The 20,621-nt window shown below is 36.9% G+C and overlaps 3 protein-coding genes across 3 annotated transcripts; 1 reads left to right on the top strand and 2 right to left on the bottom strand.

Annotated features, from left to right (window-relative positions):
* Window positions 1–528: 528 nt before the first annotated feature.
* LOC134673538 (zinc finger protein 3-like) lies at window positions 529–8,849 on the bottom strand. Its single transcript, XM_063531535.1, has 10 exons — window positions 8,531–8,849; window positions 8,161–8,448; window positions 7,601–7,751; window positions 7,254–7,363; window positions 6,060–6,247; window positions 5,044–5,180; window positions 4,413–4,621; window positions 3,761–3,922; window positions 3,125–3,253; window positions 529–2,377 (listed from the first exon to the last, which is right to left on the bottom strand). Exons 1-10 carry the CDS (start codon window positions 8,687–8,689, stop codon window positions 2,165–2,167), a joined length of 1,746 nt encoding a protein of 581 aa, XP_063387605.1. The 5' UTR covers window positions 8,690–8,849; the 3' UTR covers window positions 529–2,164.
* A 1,843-nt stretch (window positions 8,850–10,692) lies between these two features.
* On the top strand, window positions 10,693–13,961 carry LOC134673344 (TRAF3-interacting protein 1-like). Its single transcript, XM_063531309.1, has 6 exons — window positions 10,693–10,918; window positions 11,007–11,124; window positions 11,418–12,514; window positions 12,596–12,754; window positions 13,219–13,430; window positions 13,741–13,961. Exons 1-6 carry the CDS (start codon window positions 10,784–10,786, stop codon window positions 13,895–13,897), a joined length of 1,878 nt encoding a protein of 625 aa, XP_063387379.1. The 5' UTR covers window positions 10,693–10,783; the 3' UTR covers window positions 13,898–13,961.
* A 4,017-nt stretch (window positions 13,962–17,978) lies between these two features.
* On the bottom strand, window positions 17,979–20,466 carry LOC134673515 (DNA-directed RNA polymerases I and III subunit RPAC1). The gene is made up of 6 exons (XM_063531507.1): window positions 20,327–20,466; window positions 19,918–20,218; window positions 19,724–19,843; window positions 19,350–19,532; window positions 18,453–18,680; window positions 17,979–18,092 (listed from the first exon to the last, which is right to left on the bottom strand). Exons 1-6 carry the CDS (start codon window positions 20,378–20,380, stop codon window positions 17,980–17,982), a joined length of 999 nt encoding a protein of 332 aa, XP_063387577.1. The 5' UTR covers window positions 20,381–20,466; the 3' UTR covers window position 17,979.
* Window positions 20,467–20,621: the final 155 nt, after the last annotated feature.

Here is a 20,621-nt window from a genome sequence, read left to right as displayed (position 1 = left end):
AAATGACTATAGTTGGTCAAGCAGATCTTGTCAGTAGAAAAAGGCGGCAAATTTGAAAAATGTAGGCGCGAAGGGATATCGTCTCATAGAAAATTTGAATTTCGCGCCTTTTTCTACTGACAAGATTTGCTTGACCATCTATAAATCCTTTTTTTTGGTTGAAACAGTAAAGAATGCTTCGGATACTTTAGCATTATCCACTTGAGAATATGGGGTTACCTACAATTTATATTGGTTCTTTTTTTATACTACGTCGGTGGCAAACGAGCAGAGCCCGCCTGATGGTGAGCAGCCTACGAAGCCTATGGACGCCTGCAATTCCAGAGGTATATCATGCGCGTTGCCGAGCCTAATACTCCGCAGCCGCACCCTCCCTTACACGCACTGCAACCTAGCTTACTCACCGGCAGGAACACAACACAGGCAGGCGGCAGGAATCGGTTCTTGTAATGATTTTATTTACTAAAGATTTATGTAATAAGACGCACCCTTATTATATGTAAAAGTTTATTAAGGATAATGATAAAAGGCAAAGGATATAAGTGATTTATACCTATCTATTAAAATAAATGTAGACAAGGTTTTTTAAATTGATAATATAGCTCCCAATAAACACATTATATGGATCCACATCTGTGAGTGGAGGAATAGTTCTACGAGGTTTATAAAATATTTTGCTTTATCCAAACTTTCAATAAAATGTAATCTTTTATATTCTATTATAACAATGATTATTCTTATTTAAAATATATTGATTCTAGTTAAAACTATAAACTTAACTATCTCACCTTAAACATAACTTATACAACATGGTAATAGTAATTTGTAGTTTCTTATAATATTATATCTTATTTGTTCTTTTGTCTCATTAACCTTGCAACACCAACCATGTTTCCTAATATTGGAACATATTTAAAATTCATAAACATGCATTACGATAAAAACGTTCAGTTTAAATTCAATATCGAGACATGTCTGGTATTTATGTTTAAACAGTAAAACAATTATTATTCAAAAGCCTTAAAACAAAACTTAACACTTCGATTACAGTCTAGGATGTTTGTTTTGATTACAAACACCGAACGTATTGCAAAAATATATTATGTTCACAACTTATTGGGATAGACAGCCTTTATTTACTGCAAAACTTAACATAATTAACAATATGTGTCATCATTATATCTATAAGACAGAACAGTCTATAATAGGCATGTATATGCAGTAAAATCACTTTTTAAGGCACAATTATTGTAACTTAGACATTATTAAGCTAAGAGGAAACCGATTTTAAGCCACTCCTCATAGCACGACTAACCACTATTAATGAAGAGGTGTAAAAAAACAAAATGCGCGTATTTTTCTGAATATTCACTACACAATATAACATACAATATCTGGTCGATTGTAATGATTGTGTACACATTTAGCCCTAAAATAATGATTAAAATGAATCTCAACCTTGCTATGATATTCATTTTCAACTGTATTCTTATTGCTATAAGGTCTAAAGCCCGGCCTGCATCAGCTTATGCTGATTATTCTGATCGAGTGCGTGTACAGCATACGTGCGTTATTATCATCCCCGATAAGCCAGTCGCAGAATCACTCGACGTTAGCGTAGTGGTGCTAGCAAAACTGTCTGTCAAAGAGGACAATCCCAAGATAGTAGGATGTAGGTAAGATGGTAGATTTAGAGGTCGCCAGTTCAAGAGCGATCAGAGATCCGCAGGTGCCGAGCCCTGTAAGCTCTATCGCTATAGCCACAAGGTCTATAAAGACCATGCGTGGAGGATCTGCCACCTCGTGACCTGAATCGAAAGCGAAAACCATTCATGCTTCTAAGCACGTACTGCCACCTGTACCACAGAATAAATAATAGTACTAGGTACAGAAGACTCACTCTCTAACACAGCGACAGCGCCACGCGCGGCTTATGGCAAACCCCAAAATTGGGGTCGAACGGATGTACTTTTAGCTACCTGCAGCAAAGCGATGAAATCGCGGAGTGAGCCACGCCTGCCTGTACTTCACATTGGCTCTATATTTCGCAAAATAGGTTCTGCCATCTAGTGGCTTAAATTTAAAAACGGAAACATGACATAATGCTTCGCGCCGATGAATAGAGCTTTTTCTTTTTGGAGAGTGTTCAGTTGATGCACGCTCCCTATATTTCTGCGGCGTCGGTGTCTGCGACCTGCGTGAGGATGTGCTTGACGATCTGGTCGATGGTGTGCGTGTCGAGCATGCGCGCGATGTTGGCGTCCTCGATCACGTAGAGGAACAGTTGCTTGGTGTTCTCGCGCAGGCGCTGCACGCGCGTCCAGCGCGAGCGGTCGGCGGCGCGCGCGCCGCATTGCTCTATCACTTTTTCTAGGACCTATGGAAAAAGTGTGTGTCAATATTTATACGTGTCGATTTCAAGCAAAAGGAACCATATTTTTCGCTAGCCATAAGGACGCTCAGACTTATATAAAATAAATACAAGCAAATTATAAGAAAATCGCCCACCGAGGGTTCCGTACTTTTTAGTATTTGTTGTTATAGCGCCAACGAAAATACATCATTTGTGAAAATTTCAACTGTCTAGCTATCACGGTTCATGAGATACAGCCTGGTCTGGTAACAGACAGACAGACGGACGGATAGTGGAGTCTTAGTGATAAAGTCCCGTTTTTACCCTTTGGGTACGGAATAAACTGAAGGTGAAATAGCGCTAAGACCGTCTGTTAAAATTATTATTTTCAATGCCGCTCTTAAGCGACTGAATATTAAGAATACTCTAGATAATGGGAACTTAAGGTCATATGGGGTATAAAAACACAATCTCTACTCGTTTTTATGAGATTAGCTGTGTGAAATTTGTTAAAAAAAACAACAAATGCAAAATTATCGCAACAAACGTTTCCTTCAAATGTGAAATCGAAAACAGACACTTAAGGGGTCCACTGATTAACAGTCCGTCGGACGGTATCGGCCTGTCAGTTAGAACAAAATTTTGACAGTTCTGAACAACTGACAGGCTGATACCGTCCGGCGGACTGTTAATCAGTGGACCCCTTTAGACATTGGCAATTCTACCTTGCTTAAATAAGCAGTAAATATTAAAGATAAAAAAGCTGCTCACCACGTCGACGCTCTCGTCGGGCCAGCCGAAGCACTCGAGTTTCTCCATGTCGATGAGCTGCGTCAGCAACTTCTTCAGGCTCTCGGCTAGCTCCTCCTCCGACATCAGCGGATTCTCAGTCTTTTCTATCTGTAATTTTATTTTTATTGAAAATTTTTTTTTCTTTCTGCACCGAAAAAAATACGAATTCATCCTATCCAGATTTTTGAAACAAAAATTGAAGCTTTACATGATTTACGACAATTTTTACTTTTATTTGAGGCTACATTTTAAAAAGACAGCATTAAAATTAAAATAAATTGACTGGAAAAGCCAATACACCTTGAATAGATTTTCTTTTGCCGCCGTCACGTCACGAAAATACAATAAAGTTTGTGTAAATAATACCTAGTAATAATTTGTATTTTATTTGTAATTGAATATGCTTGTTTAATTACGCTTTTTAATTATTGAATTGGTTTGCAATGTTTGAAGCAACATTAATTAAGTAAATAAATAATAAATTGTGAAAAGATTGAATTTCTATTTTATTTGTACCTAATTGTAATTTTAATGTGTTTATGTTACTGTGGACTTTGAAATAAAAGATTTTTTTCTGTATGAATTAAGTGATTTATTAAGGGGCCGGCACAGTACCTTGAGCGGCACCTCAGTCTCGTCGGGCTCCACGTCCTGCACGCCGCCGTACAGCACGCCCTCGCCGTAGCCCTGCAGGATCCGCTCCGACTCCGCGTCCAGCACGTTCAGGATCGAGTCTAGTTCTGATTTCTTCACTCGGTCTATCTTGTTGCTTGTGCCCTGGGGATAAGGCACGTTTTTGTTTGGTTGTGGTAAATAATAAGAACAGATTTAAGCAAAACATCCCTCGTAGGCTATCTGTACCTATGTACTGAGATGTCTTGACGTGCAAAACTATCTCATTGCAAATCATTCCAATAGGTACAACTTAACAAATTTTCTCAATCTCGATTGTAAAACGCCTAAATTTGTGTTTCAAATCAGACTGAAAATTTACTTGGACGTCACACCAAGTTAATATGAGTATACCAGTGTGGTTCGCGCCTCACATAATTGACAGGCTGACTAACGTTACGAATATTTTTTGCGAATTATACGATGGCATACGGTTTGGTGCTACTTTAAGTTAGCCCTTAGGGATGCGTACGACGCCAAGTACTCTGTTCCAGCGCGTGCCACTACACGATACAAATAAATACGCTGTGTAATCGCGCGGAAGTAGTTCGCGAATCCTCGTAAAACCATAGACAAAGGAAAGCTTAAAACTCACGAGCACGCGGCGCACGTGCTGCAGGTGCGCGCGGAACAGGTCAGGGTGGCACTTGCGCACGTGCTTCACCAGCTGCTCGCCGCGCACGTACGCCCGCGCCGCCACGCAGTACATGCAGCGCCGCGGCCGGTCCAGCTGGTGCGTCAGCACGTGGCGCCGCTGGTTGATCTCGCTGTGGAACCGCTTCTTGCACACGGCGCATTGGTACGCTGCGACAGACGGAACGGACCATTTTAAACGTAATCACACTCAAAATACTAAAATATCACAGTAATGCGGACCTGCACGCGTAAGCGAAACGGCGAACGTACATAGCGTTCTCCGGCTCGCACACCGGAGCGGCTTGCTGACCCGCATTCAATGTGAAGCTCATCTAAAAATTGCAAAGAGGATTACTAATTTGTTTATTTTGGACTGGAAATGCATGGCACTTCAGTTTAAGATATGGCCTCAATCGAAAACTTTAACTTGACATTGATCCTTCTCGTCAATAAACAGAGTCAACAACAATCATGCCCATTCCCTATAGGTAGCCAAAAAGTTGTATAGTGTATTCGTTGAATTTGCATCCAAATTTAACTAGGCACTATTTTTCCATTGACTCATTTTACGTATTTCCCTTTATACTCACGTTTCTCATTTAAATGAGACTTCACATGATTGGTGAGGCTGGCTTCGCTGCTGAATTCCTTCTTGGAGTATGGACACTCTTCATATGGGCACAGCAGCTTATCCAGTCCCAGATGCTCGCGCTGGTGGATTATCAAGCTGGAATAAGGGAAATTGTTTATATGGCTACCTTCCCTGACCCATTTTGTAGAAATCAAGTTTTACATGGTACGATGAGAAATCATCAAGAGCAACATTCAAAGTGTCCGAAACATAATGATTATGGTAGTGTATAGAAAAATGAGAGTACTTCAAGAAAACCAGTCTGGATTTCTCAGGTATGCAATCACATGTGCTCTCCTGTATTTCGGCAATATTATTAAATTTATTACCTAAGGGTTTCTACGTGTTGGATTTATATCCCCACGCAAGCCTATCAAAAGACCGGGATTTATAGGCCTGTGAAATCTAAGGATAAATACGTTTTTGTCAAAAAATTCAATTATGATACAAGTTTTTTTCGCTGACTGTACTTTTCTTTCAGCAGGGAATTATTTCAAATCTTATTTATTTTAAAGCTAGGCCATAAATCTTATTATTAAGTCGGTATCTAGTATTCATCGAGACAATTCTAACCTGATTCTAACAAACCCAAACACAATTAGGTTGCATTGTTTTATCACACCGTTCCCATGGCCAATTAGCCACCTGCTGTCTTCATCATCAGATCAGCTCGATAGTGCCATAATATTGAATTCATTTAATTTACATATGCTTGAAAAATTTTAGCTCAATCGAAAATCGGAACCTGGGAAGTGGGTCAAATTTAACTTCCAAGATTCGTTACAGACAGACACAACACACACAGACACACTAACTAAACACACACATACACACACACAGACGCACGCACGCACGCACGCACGCACACAAAACAATAATTAACACTCACAATTTGTTGTATAATCAATCTGTACTACTCTGTACGCCTTCCCAAAGACCAGCGTGGCCTTACGTGTACTAGCAGTAAAGACACACCTGGCTTTGGAGCTGAAGGTGCCCCCGCACTTGGCGCACATGTTGCCGGTGTGCTTCACCAGGTGGCGCTGCAGCTGCGAGCGCTGGATGTACGACTGGCCGCAGATCGCGCACTTGTACGGCTTCTCCTCCACATGCACGAGCACGTGACGACGTATCACCTCTATAGTGTAAGTTGCGTAGCCACACTGTATCCAGAACATGATGTTGAAAAAACCGAGTAAAGACTTGTGAACTACATACAATTTAAACAAAATAAAATACAGAACTTCTGAAAACAAAACTAGCCATGGAACAAACTACATACACTGGATCTATACTCTGTATCTTTAGGTCAGTCGATGTAGACTGTAGACTACCTCCTCAAAATACTTTCTTTAGTCGCTGCAACTATCATCTGCAAAGATGCTGTGGCCAATGATGATCTTTAGGTATTTAAATAAAAGTAAACAAAATCTACCCTCAAATGGCTACTTAAGTCAGTTGAGGGATGAAAACAATTACATGATCAAGTAATGTAGATTAAAGTCAGGTCGTTCAGTGACTGATCCAAGCGGTTTTGTATTTGGTCGGTTAACCAATAAATGTTATAACTACCCAAAAATGTACAAATTGTTTGTTTACTTTTATTTAAATACCTAAAGATAACAGACTTATACATGATAATAGCAAAATGGATCATACACCAAAATTAATACTATCACTCAGGTGATTCATAATTACAAATTACAATCGAGTACAAAACTGCTTAGATTTATGACCAGAGCTCGGATAGGGTGAGCTATTTGCCTTATATATGACATAAGACATGTCAAATTATAAGGCAAATAGCTCACCCTATCCGAGCTCTGTTTATGACAGAATTTAATAACTGGGAATACACTTATTATTACAATCCAGAAGATACTACACATTATAACTCTCGCGTTTTGTACACATATTTAATTACACAAACGTGACCACAGCTGGTGCAACTCAGCTGAAACATCGGAATTATAGGTAAAAACAATGAAATTATATTGCGGTAGACCCGTTTGTGTAATTAAATATACTACACATTAGCAACATAATTGTTTTACTTACCCTTTACAATCAATAGCAGCATAAAAAAAACTCAGTGGATCATTCAAGCTTACAAAACATATTGCATTATCAACACAGTAATCAGACATTGCAACTAATGGGATAACTTACCACATCACATTCATATTTCTTTTCTCCATGGATTTCTAAATGCTTGGCCATAGCTGCCCTAGAGCTTGTCACTTTGCTACAGTGATCACACTCATAATAGTTTTTTGGTTCTGTAAGAAAAAAAGTTGTCTTGATTATCTTATAACAATTAACAATTTTGGGCCAGCTTCACCAAAATTGGTGTGGAATGGATGTATTTTTAGCTACCTGTAGCAAAGCGACGAAATCGCGGAGTGAGGATTGAATAATTTTACGGTTTAGACTCACTTGTGAAAAGTGAGTGTGTATCATTATGTAAGTTTTAACACAGCAAAATATAATTTAATAAGTAATTTTGTAATGATCACCTAAGTGATTTTTCTGGGTGTGAATGATCAGCTTGGCGAAGTTCTTGGTGTGGTAGCTGCAGTGTTTGCAATGGAAATTGTTCTTGTTGATGTGCTGTAATCGGAGGTGAACTATCAAGTTGTCCTTGCGGGTGAATGAGGCGTTGCAAATCTGAAATGTTTAGCAATATAGGACATTACAGTAAGCTCAATAAGACTGGTTTGTGGGTTTAGGTAGACAACAATATAGGTAACTATGTACCATACAAAATGTACATTACTTAAATAAATAGAAAACACCCATGGCTTAAAACAAATATCTGTGTTCATCATAAAAATAAATGCCCTTACCAGGATTTGAACCCGGGACCATTGGCTTCATAGACAGAGTCACTATTACTACCCACTAGGCCAAACTAGTTGGATTAGATTTGGAGATAATTAAACGGACCATTTTAAGTAACTAAAGCATAAATAATAATAAAAAATAGTAAAAGACCATTGTGATCGTGAAGATGATGATCTTTAAATGTTAAAACACCATAGACCAAACCATTGATCAAAAGAAATTGAACACTTACTTCACAAGGGAACATTTTAACTCCTGATCCATCACAGCCTTTTTGAGCAATGTGGCGTAAAACATGGGCCCGCCTGACAAACTGCTTCTTGCAATGCTCACACTCAAATATCTCCCGCTCATGCACATTTGCAATGTGCTCTTTAAGGGCTCGGTGGTTTGGGCAGCGGACATTGCACTGCTTACAGTCCACTGCAGTTCGGAGCTTGGAATGTTCCATCTTTAGATGTTTGGTATAACTGTTCTCGAACCTGAACTTCTTGGTGCATTGTGTGCAGCTATACACGGCCTGTTATAAATTAACAAGATAAAATTATAGATATCTCAAGATACAAAAATATGTTTATATAAAACTTTGTATCAATGTTTACCTTTTTGGGATCAAGATCCTTAAATTTCTGACTGCAGACACGTAAATGTTTCAACATATCACTCTTGCACTTCAGTTGAAGGGAACAGTAATTGCATTTATTTTGAAAAGTAGTCTTATTCTTCGAGCCCGGAGGTCTTCCCTTTTTACCTGGTGGCATGATTACTTAGTAGATCATCTGCTCCTTGATCGATGGATATTTACAATAACACATCCAGTTTCTCTCCTTAGCTAATTTTGATATTACTTTCGCTCAGGCGCTGGGCTTGGCGTTGGCTTGGTATAGGGCTTCGGGCTATCGAGTTCGCCACGTCACGTCAATATAATGACATATGTCAAAATTGACAAATTATAACCCACTTTACATTCGCGTGCGAGCCACGAGCCGAGCCGCGAACCGAGCCACGAGTGAACCAATCGACCAAAACAATTTGTCAGTCAGTAAGAACCAGTAAAACTATACTCATCTTTTTCTTTTGGATGCTAGTACTAGCGCAAGACACAGATAGTATGATACTTTCCGTCTATGATTGAAATGAGACAGTCCTTTGACAAACTTTAGATGGTACAACTTAGACGGATCTTTGTCAGTCTCAATTTTTTTTATTCCCCACCGTAGATTTCGTATGAATTATGGTGGGCAACAAATAAATTCGACCGATCATAACGTCGCACTGCGTATGTTTTGTCCCTTGCGGACGCACGCGCATATCACGTCTATAGGATCCTACCATCTGTGGCGAATATCATTAGGCGTGTCCAGACGGGGACAATTATTCACCAATCTGATTAAATTGTCCGATCATATCAGGTCGTGCCGCAAACGCGATAGAGAGGCAGATAACAAAACTTCGATTTGCGATGTTCGCGGTAGGCACGTATGCGAGCGGAAACATTGACACCAATATTAAGAGCCCTTCAACGTGCACACTAGCGCCACAGCTAAATATTCGTGGTTATTTAAATTTAACGAAAGATATTGAAAAAAGAGGGCCGCTATTCGTACTGTATTGTGTATTTAAGTACCTTTTGAATACATCAAACTAGTTGTTGTGTTGCTGGTTTCGTCGATCTAGGAACTCAAAACAAAAACGGCCGTAGTCTGATGTATTCAAAAGGTACTTAAATACACAATACAGTACGTAGCGGCCCCCTTTTTTCAATATCTTTCATTAAATTTAAATAATCACGATTATTTAGCTGTGGCGCTAGTGTGCACATTGAAGATCTCTTAAAGCTTCGAGCAATACCGGCTTCCGACATGTCGGAAGGGAGGGGCCCAAGCGATATCTCGCCGTACAAATATTTCTGCCATTTTTCGCGGGGGGAAAGGTGCACACAGTCGCATTTCTCACACACTTACATACAAAATCCAATCTGTAATGACGACACAAATACATAGAAAATGACACACGTCAAAGACAAATCTTGCAAACCTCGATCTCTTTTTGTGTACGGACGAGTGACTAGTGTCACAACACGCACACTAACACATTTTCGTTGAAGTATGTCACTGTATTCTGAGAGATGAGAAGTCGGATTTGTCGCTCGACCGATCCGCAATTTGTACTGAGCGAGCAAAATCGATAACTCCAACAATTACTTGAGACTAAAATATAATAATTGTATTTAAATGTAATTTAACGTATGATATGTAAAAAAAAATATTACATGTGAAATGTAACACTTTCTTTTTGTAAATTTGATGTCCCCGACCTCTTTTTATAACAAAAAACCGAGCAAACAGGCATTTTTGGGCAGCAGTGTTCACGCGCGCGTCTGGACTCGGTCTAGTGAAAAATCCAAGTGCAACTAGTTTTATTACCCGCGGTAGATTAAATTGACGCGCTAATCTTGTACCTCGGCAGAGGGGAAATAGTGCGAATGCCGCCTCCCTTCCGTGTTGCTCGAAGTCTTAAAGACTTAATTTAAAACAAAGGAAAGTAATGAGATCAACGCCGCGCCAAAAACAAAAATAGTGTATTTTAGATTTAGCCACTTAGCATAAAATTATGAGTAGGTACATAATATTGATTAATTATAGGTATTTGTTGTTTAGTGGGGCTGTTTGGTATTGATACGCATGTTCCACGTAAACACATCGCGAACACAAATATTACTATAGCAACGAGAAGTAAACAAAGACATGCCAAAGTCATTTATGATACTCATACTGTTTTTGCCAGGTAGTTAGGAAAGTAAGTAAAGAAGTTAGACAAATTGTACTTTGCGGCTATATTCTCAATTATGAGAAATGGAAAAGGAATTGGATCCAAGTATAATCAAATCCACTCAAACGAGTCTTGGAAAGTACGTGAAACGCCCACCGTTGAGTGATAAGTTATTAAAGAAACCTCCGTTTAGATTCTTACATGATATTATAACGACGGTATGTATTGATTATACTAATAGGACGATGAAGACAAACGTTATTAATAAGTACTCAATGGCATTGCTATGTAAATATATTTTTGCAGGTTTTAAAGACTACTGGATTTTTTAAAGGTCTATTTGAAGAAGACGAACTGGTTTCCGATAATGTTAAGGATAGAGAGAGTAAAATATTATTTCTTAATAAAGTTATATCGGTGGTTGGTAAGTCGCTTTCCCTTCCCCTTTCATCTCTCCAATGAAAAAAATCCATTGTTGATATTTCTTTTTTATAGTAGTAGTAGTAGTAGTAGTAATAAACACTTTATTGCACAAAACAAGTAGGTACATAACACAGAGAGAATACAAGAAATGTGTACAAAGGCGAACTTATCCCTTTAAGGGATCTCTTCCAGCTAACCTTTAAGTAACTGAGAGAATAGAGATACATATGAAATGGTAGTCAAACTAAGATAAAATATAGTATCTCTTCTATTAATCAATTGATCTCCCTACAGGTTTAGCCAGTGGCAAACCATTATCGGTGAAGCCATCCAAAGTAGTTGCAGGGCAGGAACCTGATAAAACAAATGAGCTGCTTCAATGTTTAGCTCAAGTTCTTGACAAAAAAATATCCTCTGATGAAGCTGTAAGAAAATATAAGGAGAGTGCAAAACCGGCACAAACGGTAGATACCAAAGTTAAGGAACCTGCAAAAACTGTTAAGAAAAGTACTGAATCAAATAAACTTACGTCAAGAAGTAATGAAAAATTAACTAATCAGAAGAAAGAGAAAGAGAAAAGGGATGGGCCTTTCGTCAAAAATGGAACGAAAGAAAAAGTAAGCAAATCAAAAGACAGAGAAAGTACACTCAAGCAAGAAACACAAAAACCAAAAGCAATTAGCAGCAAACCAATTAGCAAAAAGGCTTCAGTTGGAAATGCAAATCAGCAACCTGAGATTAATACCCAGCCTAATAAGAAATTGTCGAAAGCATCTAGTAAAGATTTGACTAAACCATTAGATAATAAAGATGAAGACCAGGCAAAAAATGGAAAGGAGTCAGAAACTGTTAAATTAGAACCAGAGTCTCAAGCACCACCAGAACCTGAGCCAGAAGAATTAGTAAAAGAGAAGCTTGATACTTCTTACACAATTGCAGACACAGACTTAAATTCTTCATCATCTCAAGATTTATTAGAAACACGAAATGAATTTGAAGAAAACCAGGAAATTAATCCTCCTCGTTTCCCTGACCCAGTAACTACTGAAGAAGACCATAGGGACACACAAGTACAAAACGAAGAAAAACTAAATGAAAATTTGCAGGAGAAACAAGATGAATTAAGCGTGAACAAAATACAGAATAACATAAATAATTTTCGTCAGAACAGTGTGGAGACTACAGATGAAAATAACGAAAATAGAGTTACTTCAGCAAATACAAATTCAATAGTGCCTAGTCAGCCAGTCAGGCCAACGAGCGTGAGGCCTTCATCATCAAGGCCTGGCGCGCCGCGGTTGAGGGACAAACACAGTGGAACAGCGCAAGCTTCTGATAATCTACTTGTGGGTAAAGTAAACATCATCACCGAGAACTCGCCCAATGAAGAGGCAAGTGGATATGGTACCTATCTAAAAAGATTCTTCTTATGTGTTACATCCCACATATTCTTATATTTGCATTTGTTTTAGGAGGAAGACGCAAGCATCATTATTGTAGATCAACCACAATCCCATAATGCATCTGTAGAGCAACCAGACCAACTGGCATTAAATCAACATGGTCACTTAGTTCAACAGATTTTGGATTCACAAAAAGAGTTTTCTCAAGTCTCTGGAAAAACAGAGATCGTAAGTTTCAAAGACTTGCTTTGCACACCAAGCACACTAAAGCAGGGTTTATAGATAATGATACGTGTACCTAATTTCTTCGCATTTTGTCATAAAAGGAATAAAAGGGCGACCATATACAATGCATATGCCCTGAAAGTCTCTTAATCTCGAAAAACTGCTGGGTATGTTTTCTCTCGTAATCTTGAAAAACACCACTCGTACGTTCCCAACCTACGTGTCCCTTCCGCAGCATTCCCAGCGTGGTGCACCGCATCAACACGCTAGGCGCTTGCTTTTCTGTTCATGTGCTAGAAAAGGTACCTAATTTTTGGGCTTACATGGATGCATGTAGGTAAAGAAGTACTTTCTAAGCATATGCATTGAATCGAAATAGATTGGAGAAATTCCAACGCCTACTAACCCAAACTCATCGAGGTGAGCCTATAGTAATATAATATGCCTTTTTTATATTTCAATATTAGGAGTGGCAATTTGGAGCCCAAAAGGCACGAGAAGCATCAAATCAGGAGATAGAGCAAGTCAAATTTAACATTCAAGCTGTTTCACGCGCTGCCAATCCACTAGGAAAGCTTCTAGACCACATTCAGGAGGACGTAGAGGTGATGCGCCAAGAACTGCAGCAATGGACAAGAACTTATGATGAAACGTCCAAAGAACTATCCAAGCAGAAGGCGTAAGTTATCCTATATGACGGCATTTTCTATTATTGATACAATGGAGAGAAGTAATGTGCAGTCAGCAGCAAAAAATGCTAAACAAGCAAAGGACACTCCCAAGTTTTTATTACCTACTATGTCGTGCGTAATTATTTTCGTACATTCTAACATTTAGCTAACGTAGACACTTATGCTGTTGACTGTACTGTGCCACCTTAAAACATATGTTTGTTACGGTATTCCCACACTGCAGTTATATCACTTTATAAAAAGTGTAAGTGTAACTGCTGTGTGGGCGCCATTGTTATAACATTTCTTCTTTTTCAGAGCTAATGACGATTTTTTGCTACCCCTACATACAAAAATTAAAAACCTAGACGCAGACATAAAAGAAAAACAAGACAAAATTAATGATCTAAAGATCGTTATACACAAAAATTCATCTAGAATTGAAAAGCTTCTAGCAAGTGGGAGTGTGCAATAATGTTAAATATTTTGTATATTAGTTTATATTCCTCTTTATATTAATAAATATGTAGAAGTAGAAACCGTGGTTTTTCATTACTTGACTGTTCATATTTTACTCGCATAGAGGAGACTGGGTAGTTTGTAACAGGGTATGGTTAATACAGCTCGAACATTTACCAACTTAACTACATGGACAAAGGCGAGGTAATGACTGGTCAAAATAATTCTTAAAAATTTACCGTAAGTCAAATGATAATGTTGTACGGTATTATAATTAAGTATTGCATTGTGTTTGGCAAAGATATTCAACAAAGTTAATTAATTAGGGTTTTACTTGGGTATGTTACAACAACCGTTCCCCGTTACTGTTATAATTATAACTGATCTCGGTATGGGGACGATTGTTACAAATGTGACAATGGTGCACAAATAGGACATTCATATATAATAGGTCATTTCAGGAATATTCTCCAATAAGTAACATTTTCTTTAATTCTTAGAGCTGTGATAGCAAAGACATGACCAATCAAAGTGAAACTGTTACAACCGTACCCAGTCTACAATAGGTCTAGGTACGTTACGTATCAAACTTTGTCACGAAAAGACTTACAAACCATACATCAACAACATAATTATAAGTCTAAAACTAAGAGGTTGAAATGAAATGATGTCTGATTAATTTATTATATTAATATAATCTAAATAGAGGCAAACATAATATCATACAGACCTAATGCTTAAAATTAGCCTCAACATTATAAATAATCTAATCAAAATTATTCTAATACACTGTACAATAGTCTTATGCCTTATTATGGGAAACGGTCGAAGAGACAGCTATTTTTAGATAGGTATATTTAGTTGGGCATGGTTGGGGCCCCTAAACTGCCGGGAGACAACAGTGCAGACCATATTGCACCCAAGCTATTTATGTGATGTTTAAAACCTGTAATAGTTGAAAGATGGTTAAAATATTCTTGTAGCAAATTTGTATTCATTGGATGCTTCTTTTTAGTAAGGTGGCTGCTGTGGCTGTTTCTTTCTGCCTTAGTATGGAACTATGGAGTAGTCAATAACTAGTGACCTATATTATAGGTGACCACCTTATAAGGCTAAGTTAATTCTTTAATTGTTAACTCATTAAATAAATAAATCATATAGATAAATGTAGCATTATTTGATATTATAATGATATAAAGAAATTTGAATCTGTCTTACACTTAACATTTGTTTCATCGATCTGTGTTATGTGTATGTGATTTATTTTCCTCAAGGTTTTTGGAAATGCTGTATCAAACATTAAAATTTTCATGGTCATTCTACTTTCATATGACACCTTAAATTAATATATTATGTTCTTAAGCAGTGTATTTACATCAAATTGCATATTTCATCAAATTTGCAATTTAAACAATAATATTTATTTAGTGCATTATGGACTATACTAATAATATTACTGTACTGTAGATGTCCTCTCAGCAAGCATATATGACATTAATTTAAATACTAATAAGTAATAATACATAAAAGAAATTATCCTTATTTACAACAAATAATATTTTATTAGCTGTAAAACACCTAGCCAGAGACATTATGTTCTTGACAGTAACTAATACATGCTTTAGAGTAATTATACCATTGTCACACAGTTAACTGACAGTTTGTAAACCTTATTACAAAAGGCATAAGGGCCACTGATGGACAGTTGACCGTAGTTATGCAGAAAACGACCAACTCAATTTTTTTATCAATACAGAAAGGGACCAAAGCCACTGAGTTAGGGTGTAAGTCACTTTGACAAAAATAAAAAGTTGGTCGCTTTCTACAGAACTACGGTCAGTTAAGAGTGATGCTGTTTGTACAGGATAATTATCTATATTGTAGGAATACTAAAAATGAGATTGTAGAGACATTATTTTGATACAGGAGGATGAGGAGGGCCATTCGAGCTATTGTCACAATGGCTCAGAAGACACCCACGCCGTTGGCCAAGTCTTGCAGGATATTGACGCACCATTTTTGCTGCTTGCTCAATACGCATCACAAGCCTATGTTGGCTTTCCAGTTTCTCTAAACAACTTTTGCAAATAGTTTTAGGCAGAGGATCTGATTGAGATACCTGAAATAGAGAACAAAACACATATAATAACCAGGTCCATGTAAAGAGTAATAGCAGCTAGTATAGGAAGGGCAGTTGAAAGAACTTGATATCCACCATTGGCCTATTTAAAGTTTGAAGATTATTAAATTTAGCACATTATTCTAATTGCCTATAGAGCTGCCACTGGTAGATAGAAAAGCAATATTATGAATTCTGAGAACATGAAGAAATAAATCATGATGAAAAAATGTATTTCAAATGTTGTATGTCCTAATAATATTCTACTCAACAATATTTATATTTTTGATTTTAGGTATTTCGTCCATTAGGTATATTAACATTAGGTATACCCACTTTAGGTGATACGTGCATTAGGTATATCAGCTTTAGATGTTTCGAGCAATAGGTATATCAGCTGTAGGTAATTTGTGCATTATAGGTATATCAACATTAGGTGTTTTGTGTATTAGGTACATGAGCTTTAGGTATTTCGTGTATTAGGTTAGGTTAATGGGTTTTTGGTATTTAGAGCATTAGGTGTTTCAACTTTAGGTATTCTGAGCTTAGGTAAACCAATTGTAGGTGAAACGTGCATTAGGTAATTTGTTCATTAGGTGTTATGAGCTTAGGTTAATAGATCATTAGGTATTTTGTTAAATAGGTGAAACGAGCATAGGTGATTCCATTAGGTAAATCGATTTTCGGTATTCTGATATGTAACCTTAAAAGCAAACTCAATGTATACTGTAGATTAATACCATTCAAAATAAGTCTCCTAAAAGTTAAATGTATTATTTTTAGTTAGTGACTTAGAGACAAGTAAGTACTAGAGGTACATTAAAATTAGAGAGAAATCAATAACACAAAAATATTAATTCTAAAATCATTAAATTACAAACTAACATATAGAATGCCCACAAGGATACAAAATAAACAAATAACTTACGTTTATTGATAGATGCCTATTGATTTTCTCAGATATGCACAAACGTATGCCTTCATCGCCATAAATATGAAGAACTACGCGATGCATTTCAGAACATAAACGGCAAATAAATCCTGTTAATACTGCTTTATCTAGACTACCCATATTCGAAGGGAAATACTCGATTTAATAACACTAACAAACTTATTATGCAATACAATTAATATTACTTTTATGATGGAATTAATCTACACTTCGACGTATTTTTTCTCGTCTTGTTTTTGTTATATCTTTTTTCTTCAAGTCTAGTTGTATTTGTAGGCCAAGGTCACAAGACATACAGCCAACCAACGACAACGCATCGTTTAACAAGAGAAATGTAAGCGCTTGAAAGCGATAATTTCGCTAACTTTCGTGGTTATCATTTATATCGTAAAAAACCATGTCACAAAAAACGTAAAAATTTTCGGAAATTATTTATTTACAATTTTATTATACTTTCTTTTCTTTAACATTTAACTAAAAATATTTGTGTTCACTTACTAAAATTTACATTTTTTTAAAGGAAATATAATCTATAGTCTGGTAAGTATAACTTCAGTGAGAACTAATCAGTAAGAAACAGGAAATGTATATTCATCCCTTTCTTTTGGGTGCTAGTAGCTAGTACTAGAGCAAACAAAGGCAGTATGATTCACTCTCTTTGAAACGATACAATCCATACATGGTAGGATCCTATAGATGTGCGTGCGTCGGTGAGGGACAAAACATACCCGATGCGACACTATGATTAGTCGAGTTTATTTGTTGCCCGCCATAATCCATACTTACAGTGGGGAATAAAAGAAAATGTGAGACTGTACTAGGACAAACAATACCTAATAGCGCTTTCGCTGCTACTCCTACTGAAAGATGCATAAGACTATCCCGTTCGGTCATTTCCCCCCACCCCTCATGCCTGATCCAGTTATACTAGATTCATGAGACAGTCCTGGGCCAAAACTATTCATTCTGTAGGTTGGTTGCTTGTTTTAGGATATTTTTATAAGGTAACAAATAACATAAAAAATATTCATTTAAGGTTATTTAATTCATCTAACAATGATTTACATTTTTCTTTCAGTATTTTAACAGCTTCAACAAATATAACATTAGGTGCCATGGCTCCCACTGACTCGACATTGACTGAAAAAAAAAAGGTTATTTTTAATAAATAAAATATATTTTTTATTTAATTTATCATAATAGAAATACAATATTAAATGCATGATTGCTCATGAAAGTTGTGTATAATGAGTATTTGAATTCTTTTTACTTCTTGATTTGGCTTTCAATGCTGTTGTCAAGGTTTAATTTTTTTTTTATTTTTTATTATGAATGGGCTTACTCATGGCCACAGACTAGCCGAGGCGTAGACGTGGCCTACGATGGAGCGAGCTCGCCCAGAAGGTGCCTGTTCACTCTTGATTTGATTTTATTGGGAAAGGGCATTTATAAAGTCAAACATTAAATATTTATTTATTTGACCACAATAACAGAACTTACATATAAAATGATCCCGAACCCTGCTTAGAATAACAGCATCTTTGATTTCCTCATATTTGTAAACATTCCTGCTGCAGGTATCATAGCGTGCATCTCGGACAAATGCTCTGCCTTCTGGATCAATGCCTATGACTCCTGGTGAAAAGCAGTTCTGGAGGAGTATGGATTCACTTCCAATCACTTCACGGGTTAATGTGATTTCTGGCAGTAGACGGTATGAGGCGGTAGCTGGAAATAATTAAGAAAAAAAATTACTAAACTTGTGTTGGTTGCATGTAATGCAAAAAAGTTCATTTTGCAAACCTTTTAGTCCGATAATTGTGTGCTTACGTTGTTATATTGACATTTATTTTAATTTAATTGTATAATTCAGTTTAATTTGATGTAATTCAATATTTGTTCTTCTGTTATTTGACATAATTTAGTTCAATTGTAATTTCACATTTATTCAATTGTAAATTGGTGTAATTTAATTTAATTTTATATAATTGTGTTATTCAATTTATTTATTAGGTAAGTTGACATTGTTTATATGGTAATTTTATGTTGTACTATCTTGTGAGCGTTTTGGGGCCACCTGTAAGCCCACAAGAGTTGAACACCAAAAAAAAAATGCATGTTACATGGAGCCACTACAACTTAATGCTATAAAATTTACTGTGGAAACTATAGCTAATTCATCAAATATTGTTACCTTAAACATATGCATCCTACTCACAGTCTTAAAAGAATTGTCTCACATTACCAACATCTTGTTTCTCTTTTCTGTTGAACACAAGCTAAACAAACTGGTGGTTGTATTATACCCATGGACAAATTTCACATAACACTTAATGTATCAAATGTATGTTAGTTACAATGACTTGCTTAACCACAGCAGCACTGTAGTCCACTTACCTACTGGTGAAAATTTGGCATGGTCCTTCCCTATTCCCTTTACAGCAATCAAGTGGAGATCTAGCTCATGTCCAGGCCTCATTTTGGATATCAATATCTTGTCATGCACGGAGCCAACATCAGCCTCCTTGTGCACAGATGCCTGGTTGCCAATGGGATGCCATTTGATCTGAGATGAGTAAACTAAAAAAAAACAACTTGTAGGTACACAAATGCTAATACATAAATAAGTATAGGATATGAGAAAGGGGTTTCGAATTCAGCTAATTAACAAACAATATGAAATTTTTATTAATGCTGAATTTCTTAGATTTTGCCAAACAAAAATTACATTTTATGTGTCACCTGGTATTATCAGAAAATAAGGTGCTTACCACTATGATTGGTATAGAGGTCTTCTGTCCTAAATGAGTCTTTAGACTGACATGTATTAGCAGTGCACTTCACTTTTAATGTGAATTCCAGTGTATCAAACTCTGTGCCCTCAGTTGCGTCTGTAAAGAAAAGCATACATGTAAGTTTTGCTTTTTTTCGGTTATTATAAAACTGTTTAAAATGTCAAACATACCTTCAGGACGGTACTCAAACAATCTTGGGTCAGCTTTCAAGGGTATCAGACCCAACCTGTGGGCAAGCACTTCATCCTGAATTATTGAAGTGTTGTTTTTTATCATCACTTTTTCAATAGCCATACTTGGAACCTCGCTCAGCATGAGTCTTCGAAAGGCGTTTGCAAATGCTGGTTGAATGCCGATAAGGTCGAATTCCATTTCTGAATTATCCATTTTAACTACCACAATGCGGAAGTTTTTGACGAACTTTTTAAAGTTCCACTTCTCATCTGCCATGCCATAATCATTTGGGGCATTCTGGAAACAAAGTTTATTGATAACACAAGTACCATAACCGGAGAGGTTAGAATAACAGTCATGTGGTTATTTTACTTTTTGTAGACGATAGTCAACAAAAGTACATACCTTAATACGGAACTCTTCTAACAATGCCCGAGGTTTATCTTGCAACTGAGGCATATTTACCTTATTTTTATATTTTACTCGGTTAAGCTTGAACTATTAAATTGTTTTTAGTTTTGGCGTTTGTTGGTTGGTGCAACTGCAAGCGTGAGTGACATGTCAATGTCAATCACGCCCGATCTGACGAAGCGTTCAAAAACAACAAATAGTTATTACTCGTAACAAATTTTCTGTTGTAATTCATTACACAACAGAAATAATAGTACATTATTGTCGAGGCTCGGAAGTAGCTACTTGC

Source organism: Cydia fagiglandana, chromosome 18 (assembly GCF_963556715.1).
Source record: "Cydia fagiglandana chromosome 18, ilCydFagi1.1, whole genome shotgun sequence".
Lineage (NCBI taxonomy): Eukaryota > Metazoa > Arthropoda > Insecta > Lepidoptera > Tortricidae > Cydia > Cydia fagiglandana.
The sequence above is the reverse complement of the archived record's forward strand: the minus strand, read 5'-3'. Positions and strand labels throughout refer to the sequence as shown.

Bases quoted from the DNA above. Each gene is read 5' to 3' on its own strand.
- LOC134673538 (XM_063531535.1), bottom strand. From the start codon at position 8,689: ATGCCACCAGGTAAAAAGGGAAGACCTCCGGGCTCGAAGAATAAGACT. The intron at 4,622-5,043 runs GTGAGTATAAAG...CGTCTGTCGCAG, and splicing joins GTCTCATTTAAATGAGAAAC to CGTACCAATGCGCCGTGTGC. The intron at 2,378-3,124 runs GTGAGCAGCTTT...CTTTTTCCATAG, and splicing joins CCGACGAGAGCGTCGACGTG to GTCCTAGAAAAAGTGATAGA.
- LOC134673344 (XM_063531309.1), top strand. From the start codon at position 10,784: ATGGAAAAGGAATTGGATCCAAGTATAATCAAATCCACTCAAACGAGT. The intron at 12,515-12,595 runs GCAAGTGGATAT...CATTTGTTTTAG, and splicing joins AGAACTCGCCCAATGAAGAG to GAGGAAGACGCAAGCATCAT. The intron at 12,755-13,218 runs GTAAGTTTCAAA...TTTCAATATTAG, and splicing joins TCTCTGGAAAAACAGAGATC to GAGTGGCAATTTGGAGCCCA.
- LOC134673515 (XM_063531507.1), bottom strand. From the start codon at position 20,380: ATGCCTCAGTTGCAAGATAAACCTCGGGCATTGTTAGAAGAGTTCCGT. The intron at 18,681-19,349 runs GTAAGTGGACTA...AATTATTTCCAG, and splicing joins TGCCAAATTTTCACCAGTAG to CTACCGCCTCATACCGTCTA. The intron at 18,093-18,452 runs GTAAGTTCTGTT...TTTTTTTTTCAG, and splicing joins GGTTCGGGATCATTTTATAT to TCAATGTCGAGTCAGTGGGA.